General features: G+C 41.9%; 1 protein-coding gene across 2 annotated transcripts in view; it reads right to left on the bottom strand.

Moving 5' to 3' along the window:
- The window catches only part of GABPA (GA binding protein transcription factor subunit alpha), a 32,909-nt gene that overhangs the window by 9,925 nt on the left and 3,854 nt on the right, over nt 1-19,130 (bottom strand). For both annotated transcript variants that reach the window (XM_030235173.2, XM_050969952.1), the window contains exons 3-7: nt 11,179-11,323; nt 10,246-10,330; nt 4,604-4,849; nt 888-1,082; nt 75-131 (exon numbers count right to left, since the gene is read on the bottom strand). In XM_030235173.2, the coding sequence (XP_030091033.1) occupies nt 75-131; nt 888-1,082; nt 4,604-4,849; nt 10,246-10,330; nt 11,179-11,323 (728 nt within the window). The remainder of the gene's footprint in view (nt 1-74; nt 132-887; nt 1,083-4,603; nt 4,850-10,245; nt 10,331-11,178; nt 11,324-19,130) is intronic.

The raw sequence follows: 19,130 nt of genomic DNA, 5'->3' as shown, positions 1-19,130 counted from the left end.
ACTTCTGAACCACAGTACAGTGCTAAACCTGCACACAGTGAATTGCATTAATTAATGCTGACAGAAGTACTTACGCTGGTCAATTGTAACAGTTGCTATTTCTCCAGAGTGTTCTTGGCTAGCCAACACATCTACAAATTGGAAAAAAACCCAACAGGCTTAGATTTAACCTATAAATAGTAAGTCATCTGAAGATCAAAAACTTTCTTATTTCATAGAGGAAAGAAATAAAAATTTGGTATCAGTTTGCAAGAGACGTGTACAGTTCATGGTCTTACAAGTGGAGACATTTAAGATCTGTCACTCATTTTTAAAAGGGTGTACATGGGCAAATTTTCACTAGCTCCACCCCCAAAAACCTTCTGTTATATTATGTAAATGAAGGCAGAATTAATTATTAGTCTGGCAAGTTACCTCCAAGCATGGTACATCTGAAATGCACATATATTTACTGTTACTGTATTCTGCACATACAATGCATCACTTTGCAGCTGTGCTGTGTACCAAATAAGGATTTCACTTGCTGTGCTTAAAAATCTCCACTTCAGTATGACACAGAAATGTATATTTAATAACTCAAAATCAATATTTAATTATAGAACTAACAAATTCAGTGGATGCACTAACTATGAAGCTTTATAAAAAACAAAGGTGGAACAATCATTTGCTACCTTCTACCAGTTATGAGGTTTGATAAAAGACAGGCAGTGTTTAGAATGCAGACAACGTTTCACGGCAGCAGACATTCTAATACCTTCTTTTATCTTGTACTGATACCCTCATTTTTACCATCAGCATCAAGTAAAGGAAAAATGACTGCTCATAACTGGTGTCATAGTTCAAGAAAAAAGTCTACAAAAAAACAAAAAACCAACAAACTGCCATACACTTTCGAAGAAGTTCCAGGTGGCTCCAGAGGATTTCTCCCCGTGGGACACGCTGGAAGAAATCTTCTTGGCTGAGGTTGCAGAGGTCCCGCCCAGGAATGCTGAGTGCGTTGAGGTCGATGTCAGTCATGCTGAACTCCTTCATCACCCACACCACCCAGTGGAGCACCTGGTCTGTTGACCACTGAACTGGGTCTGGAAAAGATGGATGAAACTGCAAATCACCTCGTCATATGCTGCAAGGTTATTATATAATAACTTCCATAAGAGTAAAAGCACAACATCAAGAAGCAGTTACTGAGACCAAATCTACATGGAAAGTTGGTGACTGCACTTAAAATGGTGATGGAATGGTGGGGGGTGGTGGGGTGACAGAAAGGGTGAAAGAATGATTTTCTTTAGAGAAAGTTTCTACATCAGATCTATGTCTGACATATCTCAAACATAAAAACAAAAGCATTTTCTTCTTCCACAGGTCTTTAGCTTCAAGAAAAGAGTACCCTCTCCCACAGAAGGATACTCTCCTTCAAAAACGTTGATCATTTTGTGATTATGACAAAATACTACATTCTAAACTCGTTCACACCATCTCAGTTTCTGCTGATAAAAACCACCACTGGCTATGTCTGGGATGGATTAATTTTTTTCCCAGAAGCCCCTATTGTGTTGTACTTTAGGCTGGTGACCAAACCACTATTACTAACACTGAGATGTTTTGTCCACTGCTGAGCAGCGCTTGCAGAGGCCACAAAGATGTGGCTTAGCCCAACACAGAGAACATAAACCAGAAAACTAGCAAGAGAATTTCGAAGAGAACAATGGGCTTGAGTTGGCTGCAACCCATGTTCTCCTTCCTGGCCATTAGGAACACCTAACCTTGTGATGGTGAGTATGTAATAAACACCTGTATCAGGAATCCTGTTGGGAAAGGGATTGGGATTGTGCAATGTTCTGAAACTGCTGTATTCATTCAAGTATATCTTACCTCTGTGCTGGGTTTTAATGTACCTTGTATCACTCTACTAAACCAGAAATCCCATGTAATATCAATAATTTTTCAAGTAAATCTGATATTCATATTACACCTGCACACATGGAGTATCTGGAAGAACAGACTATTGGACTCCAGTGCAAGGCCTTCTCTGTTTCTCATTCAGCCACCCCAGCGAGTAGACAGGGGGTGCACACGAAACTGAGGAGGGACAGCTGACCTCAACTGACCAAAGGCATATTCCACACTACAGGGAATCCTGTGCAATAAAACTGAGGACCAAGCTTTTGCCAAGTATCCCTTGTATAGAGCTGATCTGAGTGCTGGCCTACTGGAGGTGAGTGAGTGCTTCTGCTGACCTTTTCAGCCAGACCATCAAGTTTTGGGATGTTAACATTGTATACAACATATTAAAATACGTCAACAGGTTAAGAACAAGAAACTAAAGTAGGGACATCTACTTTTCACTGGAGCAGAGTGATTACATATTTTTAAATTCTGATATCCCAAGCAAATGTCACCTTGGCATTTTTTTATTTTAAGATTTAAAACAAATATGATTAAGCATTAAGAAAAATTAAGAAAATTAAGATTTAGAGAAAGCAAGTATCCTAAGTCTAAAAACAGTTATCAAGGAGCTACAAATTTAATTTTGGTTAACAAAGAACAGCTACATGGTATCATTTTTCACTAATGCTACCTAAAACAATGCAATGTAATCCTGTGGCAAAAGACACACCACAAGAGGGTTGATCTACCAAACATCTGCAGCAGTGAGCTTCCATCAAAAAGCTGCTAATTTGTTCTCATTTAGAAATCACAATCTGCAAGGAAACAAAAATCATTACTTTCTCTAATCCCTTCTGTGGTTTCCAACCTTTCTGCTGGCTCTGTTTTCTGCATTTATTTCTCATAACAATTACTATTTTCCTTCCTTCTAGGTACCAAATATTTGGATTCTAATAGCAGAAATACTTGTAACAGGAAAATATTTATGATCTCTAATAAAATCTACCCAAAACATAACACAGACATAAAACAACATTTTAAAAACCTGCTAAATGCTAGTTTTTCATTTGCAGCAAACCAGAGAAGCCTGTAAGGATGAAGACATTGGACCTCTACTTTTCTGGATAATTATTTATTGACTAGCCTTGACTCTTAACATCAATGCATCCTGTCTTCTGGAAAGCTTCAAGAAATAATTTTGGATTATAATGTAGAACCTAGGGGCACCTTATTTCAGTCCAGGTCCCTGTAATGTCTATTCAGAAAACATCTAAAATGTTATTTTTTTAGGAGTGTAATTTGGCACATATTTTTTATATCAAGAGAACACTATTTTTCATAATCTATGGATCTCTGTCATAATGAACTAATATGATTTTCCTGAAAAATCTGCACTCCTATGGCCGAAAAATCATTGAACTTTTGAAGGCATAGTTGTGGATTATAGGATTTTCTTAAAGCATCAACATTATTAAAGTTTATTAAAAATATTATTCAACCTAACAACATTGGTTTAAATAATTTTATTCCAATATTAATGTGACAGCATGATGAAAAGTATTAGTCTGCTTCTGATAAACCCCCACTTTTTTTTTTCAAACATTACACATTAAATCCCTGATTATCAGCAGACATAACATGAGGAAAACTATTTTTGAAGTGCTTACAAATGAGAAAACTAAAAAGCCATGAAAAAGCTTTTGCTTTAGTTATCAAAAGAATGCTCAAAATATTGGCAAGCTGCATGTCCTGCAAAGACCTGTGACTTGACTGGAATTCTTAAATCCTTCAAAACTTCTCCCTAGCCAAATATATTCCAGTTTTACAGGTCTGCTCATATGGAACAGCTTCCTGAATATGTCTTGACAGTACATTTCTGCCAGTCATAAGAAGAAATTCAGCTGGATAATGTCCCAAACATGCTATAGGTCTACATCCCACAGTTCCAGTTCAATCTTAACCATTTGGAGATGTTTTTTAAGCTAACATTAAAAGAGCAACCTGCTAAGTAACAACATTAATTCAAAAAAAGATGATCATCTAGAAAAGTATTCCTTTTCAGTTCTGAATCATCTTCCTCCACTCTAGCACAGCTTCTCATACAAAATCTAATTTAATAGAATATTCAGCATCCTCCAGTCCATGAACAATTTGTCTCAGCAACTTTACAGGCAATGCCCCAATACTGAGTCTGTTAAATTCCACACACACCTGAAGAGCTTTATCACTAACACACACGTTTTTAAGGAGGGCAGGAAGAAAAGTGCTTTCTAAAAACTGCATTGACAAGGAAGTTATGGCACAAAAGCACTCATTTAATGAAACTATTATGAGCATTCATTTTACTTCTCCTTGGTTTTTAGATTAGGTATTAGGAAAAAATTCTTTCCTGTGAGAGGGGTGAGGCCCTGGCAGAGTGCCCAGAGAAGCTGTGGCTGCCCCATTCCTGGATGTGTTTGAGGCTAAGCTAGACGGTGCTTGGAGCAACCTCATCTAGTGGAAGTTGTCCCTGCCAATGGCAGGGGATTGGAACCAGATGGTCTTTAAGTTCCTTCCAAGCTAAACCATTCCACGATTCTACAATTCCCTTATGCAGATATCTGCATTAACTAACCCATACCACAGGTTTCCTCCTCTAAGGCCCTTGAGCACCAACCCCACACAGAACAGAAGGGACCAGCCCCAGCTGAATGCACCCACAGCTGTGCACTATTACCGTAAGGTATTCCAAGGCGCTCCTGCTCCTTCCGGTAGCCTTCCAGCGCTGCCGCCCACCGCGTCACTTGCTCAGACGTTTCATCTGAAATTGTTGCAATATGTTTTGTTCCATCCAAGGTTATCACTTGAGCTTCCTCAACAAGGTGAGCTTCAGCCTCTGCGTGATGAGCATCTGGATCAATCACAACCTCCACGGTCTCCACAGGCTTCACGATTTCCAGGATGTTCAGCTTGGGCTCTATCCCTAAGCATGGAAACATCACAAAACTTAATGCAAACTTAATGCAAATATGACAAAAATGTTGTTTTAAAGCTTTCTGATTAGTAGGGCTAGCAAACTCAGGAAAGAAGCAGGACACAGGAGTGTCATCAAATTTCTGTGAGTGTCCTAAATTAAAATGATACAGTCTTATAGAGCATATACTTTAGTAAGATGAATAACAAAGCTGTCCCTCCTTCTTCCCCCAGTATTACAGCTTCCTGTTCTATTTAAGTGATCTATTTCACAGATCTTGGACAAAATGGTCAGCATGTGAGCATTAAGTACAGTGTTTTGGTCTGTGAGAAATATACCATATAAAAACCCCAAAACAAATAGAAAAAGCAACCTCCAAAAGGACCCAGAACAAGTATCCAGCTATACTCCAACCATAAGACATTTCTTTCAGCCTTTACAATACTTCCCTGATATCTCTGGGGTCTACACAAAGCAGTTAACATTTTCTTTCAGTACTCTGAAGCAGGCAATGTGTTAAACAGCAAGCTAAAAGAAACCCAGAAAATTCTTCTCATCTTAGGATTCATCAGCTATTAATATTTTGACTTTTTGTCTATCATTTCAGGTATTAGATCATAGAGCTAACAAGATAGGTCTGCATCTATTCTGCAGCAAGAAAGAACACATTCACTAATGCTTTGTATCACCACTTTCTCTGTTGTCTTGAGGTGTTTTGTCCAACTGGTGCGTCACCAATTTTCATACATTGTACAGAAGATTTTTCAAAATTATTTCAAATTTTGAAACATACAATTTTCATTACAATGCAAACAACCACACTTAAGAGATTTTTATCAAACATATTTTCACATAAAAAAAGAATCCTTACAATTCTATTTTATCATTAGTTGTAAAACCTTGACTGTGGTTAGGCTGATGAAAGTCAGATTCAGAGAACATCATATAGCCAGAGCACCTTCAGTGTCTTGTACCATAAAGATATTACTTTGTGTCCTTCCTGTCTAATCTATATTAAAGCACAGCGTGAGATGGTTCTGCAGGTAACAGCCTTAAATGCTAAATCCACAATCCAGTCATACTTTGTAAGGGAAAACAAATGGAGTAGGTACCTGTATTACAAGTAAGAAAAACCAAGTCTTTTTCAGACAAGTATTCCTCTAGATTTTAATAGGCATTCAGCCTATTGAAAAAGATATTAGAAAGGGAACAAATACTATAAAGACCCTAGAGTACAAAACTCAGCAATGTGAAATCAAGGATGTAAAAACAGATGTTGACAACCAGTAAGTGGTTGATTAGATGAAGAAGCAAATATTCTTCATAATATAATGAAATTCTTCATTACTTTTTTCTTCTTACTTGGGAAAGTGTTTTATCTAGGCTATGAAAAATTAATATGCACAACACAGGCTTCTTTCAAAATCATATGAAAATGGGTAAGGAAGCTACTAAGGGTTAAGATTCTATTTTTGATCTTCAAAAAGAAAGTAAAGAAAAAAGAGGTACAGTTCATTATTGCTCAACAAAATAATTTGCTGTGTGTCATAAAGCTACATGTCAAAAGAACATTGTACTTCGTCCACAATACAAACATGGAGATCAAAGCAATGAGTCTCTGTAGAGGAAACTTTACCTTGTAAGTAAAAATGTGATTTAACAATCTGCCATCTAACTTACTGCAACACTAAAACAACTGTAATTCCCTGGGTTTGCCTTCTTCTCTCCTCACATCTCTTCTCCCTTTACCTACCCATAAGAGATGACCAGTTCCAGGCTCCCATTCCTCCAATCAGAGGAAATGAGTTAGGGCAAGGCAGAGCGCTGTAAGCGTCGTACTAGTAAAATGAAAAAATAGGAATGGTATTTTATCTGCTGTAGAATGAAATGCTATAAAAGAACTACAGTCAAGTTCAACTATAGAAGAACTATGTTTCACCTGTTGTCTTTGAATTTAAAGCCAGCTCATCAAAATTTGGTAGAACATTTGAACAGACATAGCAGCTTTTCTTTCAAGAAATAAGAGAGTCCAATCCACCACAAGGATTAGCATCAATGATTGCTCTTAGCTGAAATCTATACATTACATAAGTGAGGGGAAAATAAACACAAGTGAACTGAGAATCTCTCAAAACCTCGTTCATGCAGGTAAAATATGAGGATGGAGTAAGAAGCCGTTTTTCTCCCATCTGGCTCAAAGGGGTACTGTGGTTGAGAGTAACAAGTCCATCTTCCTGTTAGTGATCCAAGTATCTTCCTTTTGTTTATATGCATACTGTTTTCTGATATTCTGCCCTGCCATATTTTACATGCCTTCAACAAACAGGTACCTTATGAGTTGCTAAAGTATCAAGTATCACTGAAAAACAACAGTGAGGAGTGTTCCAAAATGATGCAGAAGTACTTAATATTCAAGTGTTTGTTTTAAGATGGGAGGCAGGCAGGGAGGAGGGAGGGAGACAGACAAGGTGTGATGGTGGCATGGAGCAAGAAGCTCCTTGCGTTATGTGATCATGAACCTCAGTTTACATTAAAGGGAAAAAAAGTAAACACAGGAAGAACATTGTGGCAGTTTCAGTTTGAAACCGGGTGGAAACACCAATTTAATGTAGTGGTTTTGGTTCGCCAATTTTGAGATTTCCCGGGTGGCGCACCAAGGAGTGTGATGGGTTCAGCACTGGCCAACCACCAATGCACTCACTTCCTGCTGTGAGGTAGGATTAGGAGAAAGGCAAAGCAGGCTCAAAACTTTAAAAGGGTATAAAGAGAATTTTATTGACAGTAACTAAAAGAAAAAAAGTATTAAGAATCAAAACAAGCCCTTCAGAACACTTTTCCTCCCCTCACAACCTTTTCCACTGACAGTATAAAGAAACAAAACCTAAAATTTCAGTTTACTACCTCCAGAATAGTCTTTCTTAAGCTCACTTAGGGAGAGAAGTCCCTCTTGCTAAGGTTATGGAGACTTCTCCATGTAGGAAAAAAACCCAGTTCTCTCATGGCTCTCAATTTGTCACAAAGAGCAGCCACCCAGGCAAATCTGCAATCCATTTTTCACAATATTTTCTCACAGCTGTGTTTATGGGCCATGTCAAATTATGGGGCATTGTTTTAAAGAATAGCTGATCAAAGGCAAAAATTCTCATTATCTATCTCTAAAATCATCTTCATCTCTGGGAACAGAGGTCTTCTTCTTCTCCTGGGGGTACAGGACCACTCTTTTCTCCTTCTCTGTTCAAACTTCTCATAGGATCACAGCTACTTTAACATCTGCTTACTTCAGCTTGGAAGCCTTTGCTTGATATCAAATTGCACCCTTCATCTCCCCATGGCTTTCATGTGTTACAGGGAAACAGAGTCTTTTCTCCACAGCTTTACAAAAGTATTTCAGTTCCAAGATCAAGGCATCTCCTCACCCCTCCCATCTAGGACTTGACTTCTTCTTCACTGACGTTGGTGTTCTTCATGTTGCTCCTTTACATGCTTGCATCTCGCTCCTCTCTCTCTCTCAAGGGAGGACTGAAGCACTGAAAGAGTTAACATCTTGCCTAGGGCCTGCAGATGGTCACTGGGTGCCAGAGGTGGAAACTATGGCTGGGGCTGTGTCAGGATTGGCCTCATGGCAGGTCTTTGGTTTTCTCTGCATTCAATTCCAGCTGCAGGGCCACTCAGCACAGGCTGCAGGGCTGCCCCGGTCTCACCGCTTGATCTCGTTTGTGGTGGCCGTGTGGGGGAAGGGGACCTGGTGGCAAAATGTTCACAGCCACGGCCCGGCCCTGCTCCAGCCAGGGCTCTGCAGCTTTCCCCGCCCTCCTGCCTGGCAGCTGCTGGGGCCCGGCCCGGGCAGGACGGGGCTTGGTGAGCCCCCTGGACCCGGAGAGGGGTCTGGCCCCACAGCAGAGCCTGCCTGGCCTGGCCCAGGGCACTCCCTCCCCTGCCTGGGAGCTGATGGCGGGGGGCCGGCAGGTGCCCCAGGAGGAAGGGGCCCAGCCCCGTGGGCAGGACTGCCCAGGGCCGGCCTGGTTGAGACAGGGGCCGGGGCGCGTTACCTCTTCGAAGACTGGAACAGAAAGAAGTTCCTGCACTTCTTTTGTCTTTAAATGTTTTTCACAGAGGCACATCCAGCTTTCCAGTGGCTGGAAGCTTTGCATCACTTCTCTAAAAGTCTCCCATGTGAAACCATGACAAAAAGGGAAGATGATAGTAAAGATATTTATCACTCACATCCTTTTGAAAATGGAAGTCTGATAGAAGTTACTGGGCATGAATTAAGAGCAGTTATTCTAGTTCCCTGAAGGACATTTCCATTCTATTTTATAAGTAGAAAGGTAGTACACTTCCCATTACATATGGAGAACTAAGGACTCAACTTAGCACTAGCCACCTGACACTCAGCCTTAAATGCAAATTGTCTTACTGAAGACTGTTAATACAAAACAGAAAAGTTTTCTTCTGTTTAATCTACAATGAAGCCAAAAGGAAACAAAAAGTGCACCCCAAATTTTGCTGATTTGCTTTGCTGGTGTAACTCAAAACAGATAACTAATCTACTCCTGTACAAACTCATCTCTGTTTAAAAATAGAGAAATTAACACTTGTAGCTGATCCCACAGCCTAATATGTACATTGTCTATAAAGAGTGGTGGCTGTCTGGCTGTCCTTCCACTCAGGACATATTGAGGGGGCAAAGCAGAAAACTAGGACAAAAAGTAAACAATGAACTGCTAGTTCCCGAGAATTTGACAAGGGGAACTCCTGTCATACCAGATAATACAAATAAAAACTATGCCTTAACAAATCCGTATCCAACTTTAATGTTCCTCTTACACAATGGTTTATTCTGACTTCTCATCCAAAGAAAACAGGCAATGGACAGTGATCATGGACCTTGATAAGAATTTTCAGTTAGCTACATTTGCTTTCAAAATGTAATTGTTCCTAAAGCACACAAGCTCACTCACCTCACAGGGATGAAACTGCCACCTACCTACACAAAAATCTTTTGCCTGCATCGATATTTGGTCTGATATGAGTAACTACTCAACCTTGAGGAAAACCCCATACTGTAACTGATACTACTAGACTAAGAGTTGTTCGGGTTCTGGATTTGTGTTTAATTTTGTTACTTATAAAAACAATATGAAATTCCTTTAAAAAACATTTCAAATTACTTAGTGCATGACATTTATTTTAATTTTACTACTTAGAACTACAGTACACAATGAAAAAGACATTCTGAAGCTCTGTGACCATTCATTGATTTTCTCAATTTTACAGCTAGGAATAGGAGATTAGGTTTGCTTGCTCACAAGTATTTGTGCAAGTTTGTCTGTACAACAAACAGTTGTTGTGAAACAAACTGTTTCACAAATTTGTCTGTACAACAGACAAATGTAACTGCTTACCTTGCCTAGATATTACTTGTACACTGAGTTGCACTGTTCCATCTGTTTTCACTCCTTGATCAAAAAGGCTTCGATCTGGGTCCAGCTTGATAAAAGCATTAAAAATTAAAAATATGTATTAGTCTCACAGATACAATAAACTTACTCTCCTTTAAATTCTAGAAACATTGGGTGCCTGCAGCAAATTTTCTGAAGCATGCAAATATTTTTAGTACTGTCTAGACATAGTGCGTAACAGAAAAAATTTGATCGTATTTGCAACTTGCCACTCTGTTCTGTTTAAGATATTTTTGCCTACAGGAACATTTTTTGACCTAAAAGAAGTAATGCAATAGGAGGAGGTACCTTCACTACCTGAAAACTACCTACAGTTCCTTCTCTGAGTTTTTAACTCCTTCATAAAAATTCTTATCTTTATACCAACATTCTCCTGTTGTTTCTGGAAAAGCCACAGATGTCTGATTGTAACTCCAAATAAAACACAAAACAGTTCACTGTCTAACATGTGCCAACGCCTGTAAAAATGGGGCAGGGGGATTTCTTGAGTAATGCTTTGCTACCTCTATACCTCAATATTACAGAAACCTTCTCATTTAGATTAAAAACAAGATTAGAATTATGGAAATTCTGGCAGCAACAAATGATGTGGGCTACCTCAAGAGAAAGTAGTATGGTCATCGCCCTCATTCTTCTTTCACTGGCAAGGTGGTTTCTTAACCTCACACCAGGAACTCCAAAAATATTTTGATTGTATTCACACTGAATAAGTGTGCATATATTAAATGCTCTGATGATAATGAACCTGACATGAAATCAAACTCTTAACTGTAGTTAATATTCCACATGAATTCCACAGACAATGGAAAAAACGGAAAAAGTATGTAAAACTCTTCTCCATTACAAAGTTAAATCTTTCATAACCTTTCAATTTACCTGGATATCTTGCAGACAAATCTCGTGTGCATCCAAGGAACACTGCAGTCTGGGTTCCAGCAACTTCTTAAGATTTCCAATGGGTTCACTGATGTCAATAGCCTGACTCACAAATTCTGCGGTGGTGTAGCTTTGCTCGACAATGCTTAAATAGCAAATTAATATAATCAATAATTACTTACATGTTAATAGAGCAGGTATAGAAGGCTTAATAAAAGTTGGAAGTAAACTAGATAAAAAGTAATACTGACTCTGAAATCTTAATATCGTGCAGTGTTGTATTACACTGAGTAGTTTATTCAGTTATTGTTTTGCACTGAGCGGTTTATTTTGTATCACAGGGTTTGCTCTGTACACCCCCCCAAGTCCTGGGGTGTTGTTTTCCCTCAGGTTGGTTCCTCCCTTCACCCCTCCTATCAGTTGTATCCCACTAGCTGTAGTTTCTTTCCTCCCCCAGGGTTTAAAATCTGCCACCACGAGGTACCCGGTCTCTTTCCTCTCCCAGACGCCATTTCCTCTCCCAGGCTCCCTCTTTTCTCTCCAGGAGTTGTTCTACATTAAAGCTGTGGGACTTTGGACTCAGAAAGAGCAGAGAGAGTGCCTCTCGCCTTTTGCTTTTGTCCTTGTCAGCATTGCCGCTATCCAGAGCTAGCCAAACTGATCCCCCACAAGGTGAAATCCAACAACTGGCGTCCAACCGTGGGGCCTCCCGCAATGTCAGAGACCCCACACAGCAGCTGGATTATCCACGTGTGGATTTTACCAGCCTTTTGGACCGTCAGCTCCCCTGGAGTTTGCTGCTGCCTTTTGTACAGCAGCACTCACAAGGGTAGGACTGGCAAGCCCACTCCGAGCCCAAAGATGGGTCAGTTCTGGACAAATTAATTCCTTGCAGCCATTCCAGCCAGCCAAGGCCCCCAGGAGGGGTAAGTAACCCCTGCGAGTGGTAGAGGGGACCCAGAAGCAACCCCGGTTTTGGTAGGGGTTATCTCTGGCGTTAGGGAAAGGTGTAGGCCCGTTCTTGGAGGGGTTTGTGTTGGAGGCACGGTGGTGTGGCTGTCACTGTCCTGGATCCTGACCATGTGGTTCATGTGATCTTGGATCTCAGCCATGTGACTGCTGCCATTTTGGGGATGGGGTAGGGGTGGGGGGCATCTTTGAAACTCACAGAACGTGAAATTCGGGGAGTAGCAACTGGGTTAAAGGGACAATCATACCCGAAAGGATGTGGCTGTCACACTGAGACTTGCAACCTGTGGCTGGCAAAATCCAAGGTATAGGAGGAGTCACATTGGCAAAAATCTCAAAAAGCATCATACAAATTGAGGGACCGGACAGAAAACTGGCCAGTGTCCATCCATTTGTTGCCAACTACAAAGCTCCACTATGGGGGGGGAGAGACACCATGTTCCAGCGGGGGATCAAATTAGTTATCCCTAAGACACCCCAGGATTTTTAGAGGCAGCCACTGTGAAGCGCCCTACCCACAAGTTAACATGGCTGGATGATACCCTAGTCTGGGTAAGTCAGTGGCCACTCAGCAAGGAAAAGATTAAGGTGCTTGAGGAGCTCATAGAAGTGTAATTGGCCAAAGGCCACACAGAAGAGACAGCCCTTGGAATTCCCCGGTCTTTGTGATAAGAAAAGCCAGGGAAGGATAAGTGGCAGCTCCTCCATGACCTCCAGGAAATAAAGTAATTGAGGACATGGGGTCAGTCCAACCAGGGATGCCTTCCCCAGCGATGCTTCCCCAAAATTGGCAACTGGCTGTCCTGGACATCAAGGACTGTTTCTTCCAAATTCCTCTACACCCGGAAGATGCCTCACAGTTTGCCTTCTTGGTTCCTACCATCAACTGAGAAGCCACTGGAAAGTATTGCCTCAAGGCATGAAATACTCTCCTTCCATTTGCCAGTGGTACGTGGCTTCACTGCTGTCCCTGGTCCACACCAAAAAAGGGAAGCTGTCATCCTCCACTACATGGATAATGTGCTTGTGTGCACCCCCGATAGCACTATACTTCAACACACACTTGACCTAGTGGTTAAAATTTTAACCTCAGCTGGATTCCAACTGCAGGAAGACAAAGTTCAAAGGGTGCCACCTTGGAAGTACCTGGGCTTGGAGATCACTACGCGGACCATTGTTCTGCAGAAACTGGAAATTGATAGTGATCCCAAAACCCTAGGGATCTTCATTCCCTGTGTGGGTCTTTGAACTGGGTCAGGCCCTGGCTAGGTCTCACCAATGAGGACCTAGATCCCCTCATCAATTTATTGAAGGGGGGGACAGAGCTGGTTTCTCCCAGGGAACTGACCCCAGAGGCAAAAGCCACAATCCAAAAAGCACAGAAAGCTTTGGCCGAGAGGCAGGCCTGTCGTTATCAGCCAAGCTGCCCTTCAAATTCATTGCCCTGGGAAAGTTGCCACATTTGCATGGCTTGATATTCCAATGGATCGAAGGGCAGGATTCACTCTTAATCATAGAGTGGGTTTTCTTCTCCCACTAGCAATCCAAAACCATCAAACAGCCACAAGGGCTAATAGCTCAGCTGATCCGGAAAGCCGGGATGAGACTGTGTGAGCTGGCTGGTTGTGACTTTAGGTGTATTCACCTCTCAGTCAAACTTTCTAAGGAGGGAAAGAACTCTCCTGAGAGGTTGACCAAAGAGATGTTTGAGCACCTGCTCCAGAACAATGCCAACCTCCAACTATCTCTGGATAGCTACAGTGGACAAATATCAGTCCACACCCATCACACAAATTGTTTAAAGAGGAATTCCACCTCATTCCTCCTGAGAAAAGGAGTTGTAGGCTGCTCAAAGCTCTCACAGTGTCTGGGGCGTCCCACAAGTTGGTGATGACTTGGAGAAATCCCCAGATTCAGCAGTGGGAAGATGATGTTGAGTTTGTGCAGGGGTCGCCCCAGGTCGCTGAACTGACTGCAGTCGTGAGAGCCTTTGAGAAATTCTTGGAGCCAATTAATTTGGTCACCAACTAGCCTACATGTAGTGTCCAGGGCAGAGCAGGAAGGTCTCAAAGACATCAAGAAAGAGCATCTCTTCAGGTTGCTCTCAAAACTAATTTATTTAGTTTCACATAGAGAGCATCTGTTCTATGTATGCATATGAGGTCACATACTGATTTGCCAGGTGAAATCGCAGAAGGTGATTGTAAAGCAGATTCCCTTGCTGTCCCAGCAGAAATGGCACACCTTCTGGACGTCTTCCAAAAGCAAAGCTAAGTCATCAGCAGTACCTTCAGAATGTGCTGGGTCTAATCCATCAGTTCCAACTAACACAAAGTCAGGCTCGGACCATTGTGGCTACCTGTCCCAGTTGCCAGCTCCAGGCCATGCCATCGGTGGGTATTGGGGTTAACCCCCGAGGCCTCGGGAGCTGCAAAGTGTGGCAAACAGACATCACACACATTCCTAGTTTCGGTTGCCTTAAATATGTGCATGTAAGCATTGACACACGTTCAGGTGTGGTTTATGCCTCTGCCCATGCAGGGGAAAGGGCTATGCATGCCAAACAACACCGGGTGCAAGCCTTTTCAGTGCTGGGGATCCCTAGGGAAATCAAGACAATGGCCCAGAGTATGCATTCAAAGAGTTCCTAGAGTTTGTCCAGCAGTGGGGAATAGAGCATAAGATAGACATTCCTGACTCCCCCACAGGTCAAGCTGTAACTGAGCGTGCCCACCACATGTTTAAACAAGTCTTGGCTAGGAAGAGCAGTTCAACAGTGTGGATACCACCACAACAAAAACTCTGCAAAGCCATGTTTACAATTAATTTTCCGAATTGTTTGTTTGAAAATATGAGTCCTCTGGTAGTATGTCACTTGCACAGCAATAATCAGTTTAAGTTGTCACAGGGTTCACCAGTCCTAAATAAGGACCCAGAAACTTGGGAAACCAAAGGTCCTTCTGAGCTCGTTACCTGTGGCGTGGCTACACATGTGTATCCATCCCCACAGGCCTGCACTGGATACCCCAAAAGTGGGTAAAACCTTTCGTCCCCAAAAATCCGGCGCCACCAGAAGGGAATGAAAAATAAGTAGATGTTGCTTCAAAAAGAAGACGCTGCTGGAAAAAGGAGAGAAAACCTTAAAAAAAAAAATCTGGTTACATTCCAGCAGACCCCTAATTTTAAATATGCTTTAAAATGTTTGTTTTTCCACTTTAGGAAAAAAAAACCCTACCTCCCACTCAGCCTCATGATGAGCCTTGTGCAAGTTGTCATCCTGTTGGGGCTGAGCAGTCTGACAGCCGTGTGGATCTCTCAGCCACGCCAAAACATCTGGGTGACCCTGGCATGGATGCTCCAACAAGAAAATATACACCTATCCACTGCAGCAACAAGAGACCCTATGTCTACCTGCTGGGTGGGAATTCCATTGCAAGATGGAGACTATCCAGCCAGTTTTAACACACCTATGCCTGACCCAGGTCCCAAATCAAACAAAACCTGTGAGCAGTGGGCTGTAATGATTAGGAACCCCAAGGAGGAGTGGCTACCAAATTTGCCCAGAAAAGCTCAGGAACCCCAAGAGTTAAAGAGCTACTGGGTTCCTCTTCAGCACCATACTGCATTCACTTTATCTTCAGCCCATTATCTAACACTAAAGCCTTTAACAACCTACTGCAGTATCGAGAAGAGTTCACTGCCAAAAGGTGGTATAATGTTCTAAGCCACATTACAGCAGACAATCCATACCATTCACATCCCAAAAACCTCTCTAGGGGTCTGTTCCTGATTTGTGGAGATTGTGGATGAGCAGGAATCCCATCTTGGCTTTTAGGAGGGCCATGTACCACTGGGTTGTTGTCCCTGCTGGGAACCAACCAAACCCTGACTGGCAAATGGATTGAAAAAGCAATTTGGCCAACAAAATTCAAAAGAGAAGCACTGACAATCTGGACCCAAATTGCAATTCAGAAATTTTTCACTGGGCCAAGTCAAAAAGAACTGCTACATCCCTATTCCTTCCATGAGTTGCAGCAGCCAAAGCTCTAGGTGTACTGGGTCACCTAGAGTGCCAGGTGGTCAAACAAGCGAATTTGACATCCACTGCAATCAGCTCCCTCCTAGAGGACGAGGAGATCACCAGGCAAGCCACACTCCAAAATCGTGCAGCCATAGACTTCCTCCTGCTGTTGTATGGACATGAGGACCAGGAATCTGAAGGACTTTGTTGTCTGAACTTAACCTCGAAAGCACCCAATGTCCACACAGCTCTCCAAGAAATGAAAAGCTTGATCAGACAAGTAAAGCAAGAATCTGAAGACTGGTTCAGCGGACTGTTCAAGGACTGGCGACTCTCGGGGTGGTGAACTTCAGTAGTTAAAACAGTTCTGTTGTTTTTTGTTGTTTTTCTCCTAATTGTGTTAGTGTTTGGAATTCTATGTTGCTTAATTTTAAAAGCCATAGACAGTTTAATCCCTGCTACCTCAGAAGTCAACCACACAGAGTTTGTGGATCAAAAGCAATCTAACTATCCTGCAAATCAAAAGTGATGGACAAATTCATATTCTGAATCAGAACAGGCCCAATGCTTTTAACTTTATTAGGAAAAAAAAAAAAAAAAGGAGGAGGTAGTGTATTGCACTGAGTAGTTTATTCAGTTATTGTTTTGCACTGAGTGGTTTGTTTTGTATCACAGGGTTTGCTCTGTACACCCCCCCAAGTCCTGGGGTGTTGTTTTCCCCCGGGCTGGTTCCTCCCTTCACCCCTCCCATCAGTTGTACCCATTGGCTGTAGTTTCTTTCCTCCCTCGGGGTTTAAAATCTCCCACCATGAGGTACCCGGTCTCTTTCCTCTCCCAGATGCCATTTCCTCTCCCAGGCTCCCTCTTTTCTCTCCCAGAGTTGTTCTACATTAAAGCTGTGGGACTTTGGTCCTGAGCAGAAAGAGTGCCTCTCGCCTTTTGCTTTTGTCCTTGTTGGCATCGCCGCTATCCAGAGCTAGCCAAACTGATCCCCCTTGACGTGAAAACTGACAATGCAGTATTAGTTTGAGTACTCTTCATTTGAGTAGAGTCAGTTACTAAATTTGGTCTCATTAATTTTACAGTTGTGTAATTCTTCTTTCGCCCTGTCACCACTAAAAAGCTCAGGTAAATACCAAGATTCAGATCACATTTTTCAAGACAGTAAGCCATGGTTAGCATATCATATGTTGTTAACTTGCATGTAGAGTAAACTAATTTTATTTGCTTTGCCTGGACTGTGTTTAAAAGATATTCAAGTTAAAAGCAAACACAGAAACACAGACAGGGAAAATAGAAGGAAAAAAATGCTCACACTCATATATAGCAACTTTCCATGTCTTTTCACTGGTCAGTACAAGAACAAAAGGAACAACCAGAAGGAAGTACAGCAACATGGAGCCTTGAAGGAACTATCAGTCACGTGACATGGTTGTCCAACACTACAACGACAGTATTGGCACAAGCATTCGGAAATGTCATTGTTATGGGACACATTTATAACAATGACCTTACACAGTCTCTTGGTTTACAGAAGGAAACCAGAATGTACACAAACATTGTCTGTAAGTAGTAAAAATATACAAGGAACTTAGAACAGTAAGAAACTAGTAAGTGGCTTTGAGTCAATTCTCCAGAATAGGTACTTAAAGAGTAGTTAACCTAACCAGCCTCAGTTCTTAATACCTGTTAGAGACTGAAATGGTATATGGCTTAAATATCTTTATGAAGGACTTTTGCCTATTATAGCAAAAGTGGGTAACAAGAACTACACCACTGCACCCTGAATGGGCCTCCTGACTTGAGGCCCTCAACTGCAAGTTAAGACAGATAAAATAAAGTGACCTAAGTCTGGGCTGGGGGGAAAAGAATATCACACGAGTGTGATAAATGATATGCACTTCTAAAATTTTAAAAGGTTTATTAAACCTTAAAAAAGGTTTATCAAAAATACAACAGAAGACTGAATAGACAAAATATTACAGTGCCTGGATTTTTCCTGCCATGGGCTCATCTACACAATGGATGTTTCGCCTTTTAACCCTTTAGCCCTCCCAAAGTTCAGTCTATTGACTCTTTTTTCACAGACCATTGACTCCTTTTCGCTGTCCAGCATGGAGTTAACTTCTTTACATCTTGACTGGAGGTCAGGTGCCACTATAGTAACAAGCTGACCCTCCCAAATGTCCTGACTACTCAGGTCACCTCGTGATATCAATGCAAGGTGGGGTAAAACATAACTATAGAACTTCTCTAACATATACCTAATATTTGCCCTTTGATTATGAGAGTCAACCATCGCATTACTTATCTATCACAAAAGAACTAAGCCCAACACCTTTGGGGTAGAAGCCCCAGCCCCAGGTTTTTCCTGCTGCCAGGCTCGCACAGATCCCTACACCAAAGCAGGGAAGGAGGAGAGATTTTGGGTGTGTGGCATGGCCTCTGGCCAGGTGCAGTGAACACCCATCCTCCACTGGGCAGACTGGCCCAGCTGTGGGGCCTCCCACCCCTGGAAGGCCACATCTGTGTCAGGGACAGCTGAGGGGGTGCCATGGCTCATCCAAGGCCCCTCACCAAAGGGTCCCCAGACCCTGCACTGCACGTGATCCTACATGATGCAACAGATCCGCAGTCTTGCAAGGGACAGTGTAAAACTTGCCCCCTGCCCACCAAGAGTGGGCACCTCTGTATGTTCTCACCTGCCCAAATGTATAATTATCCATTGAATTCTCTACTTTTCAGCAGGGACCCTTAGCACCAAGAAGACAAGATGAAGGGAAGCGATGAGATATCGCTGGGACCCTTGGAAGGGTGACATGCTTCTGCTTAATATTTTTCACACTCCCTGACCCCGCCTCCCACCTCTATTGCTTTTTTTCTTTCTTTTCTCTTTCTCTCTTTTAGTATTAAATAAAATATATCCATTTTTATTTTGTATCAACATCTAAACTCATTTGGT

The sequence above is a fragment of the Serinus canaria genome, chromosome 1 (genome assembly GCF_022539315.1).
Source record: "Serinus canaria isolate serCan28SL12 chromosome 1, serCan2020, whole genome shotgun sequence".
Lineage (NCBI taxonomy): Eukaryota > Metazoa > Chordata > Aves > Passeriformes > Fringillidae > Serinus > Serinus canaria.
The sequence above is the reverse complement of the archived record's forward strand: the minus strand, read 5'-3'. Positions and strand labels throughout refer to the sequence as shown.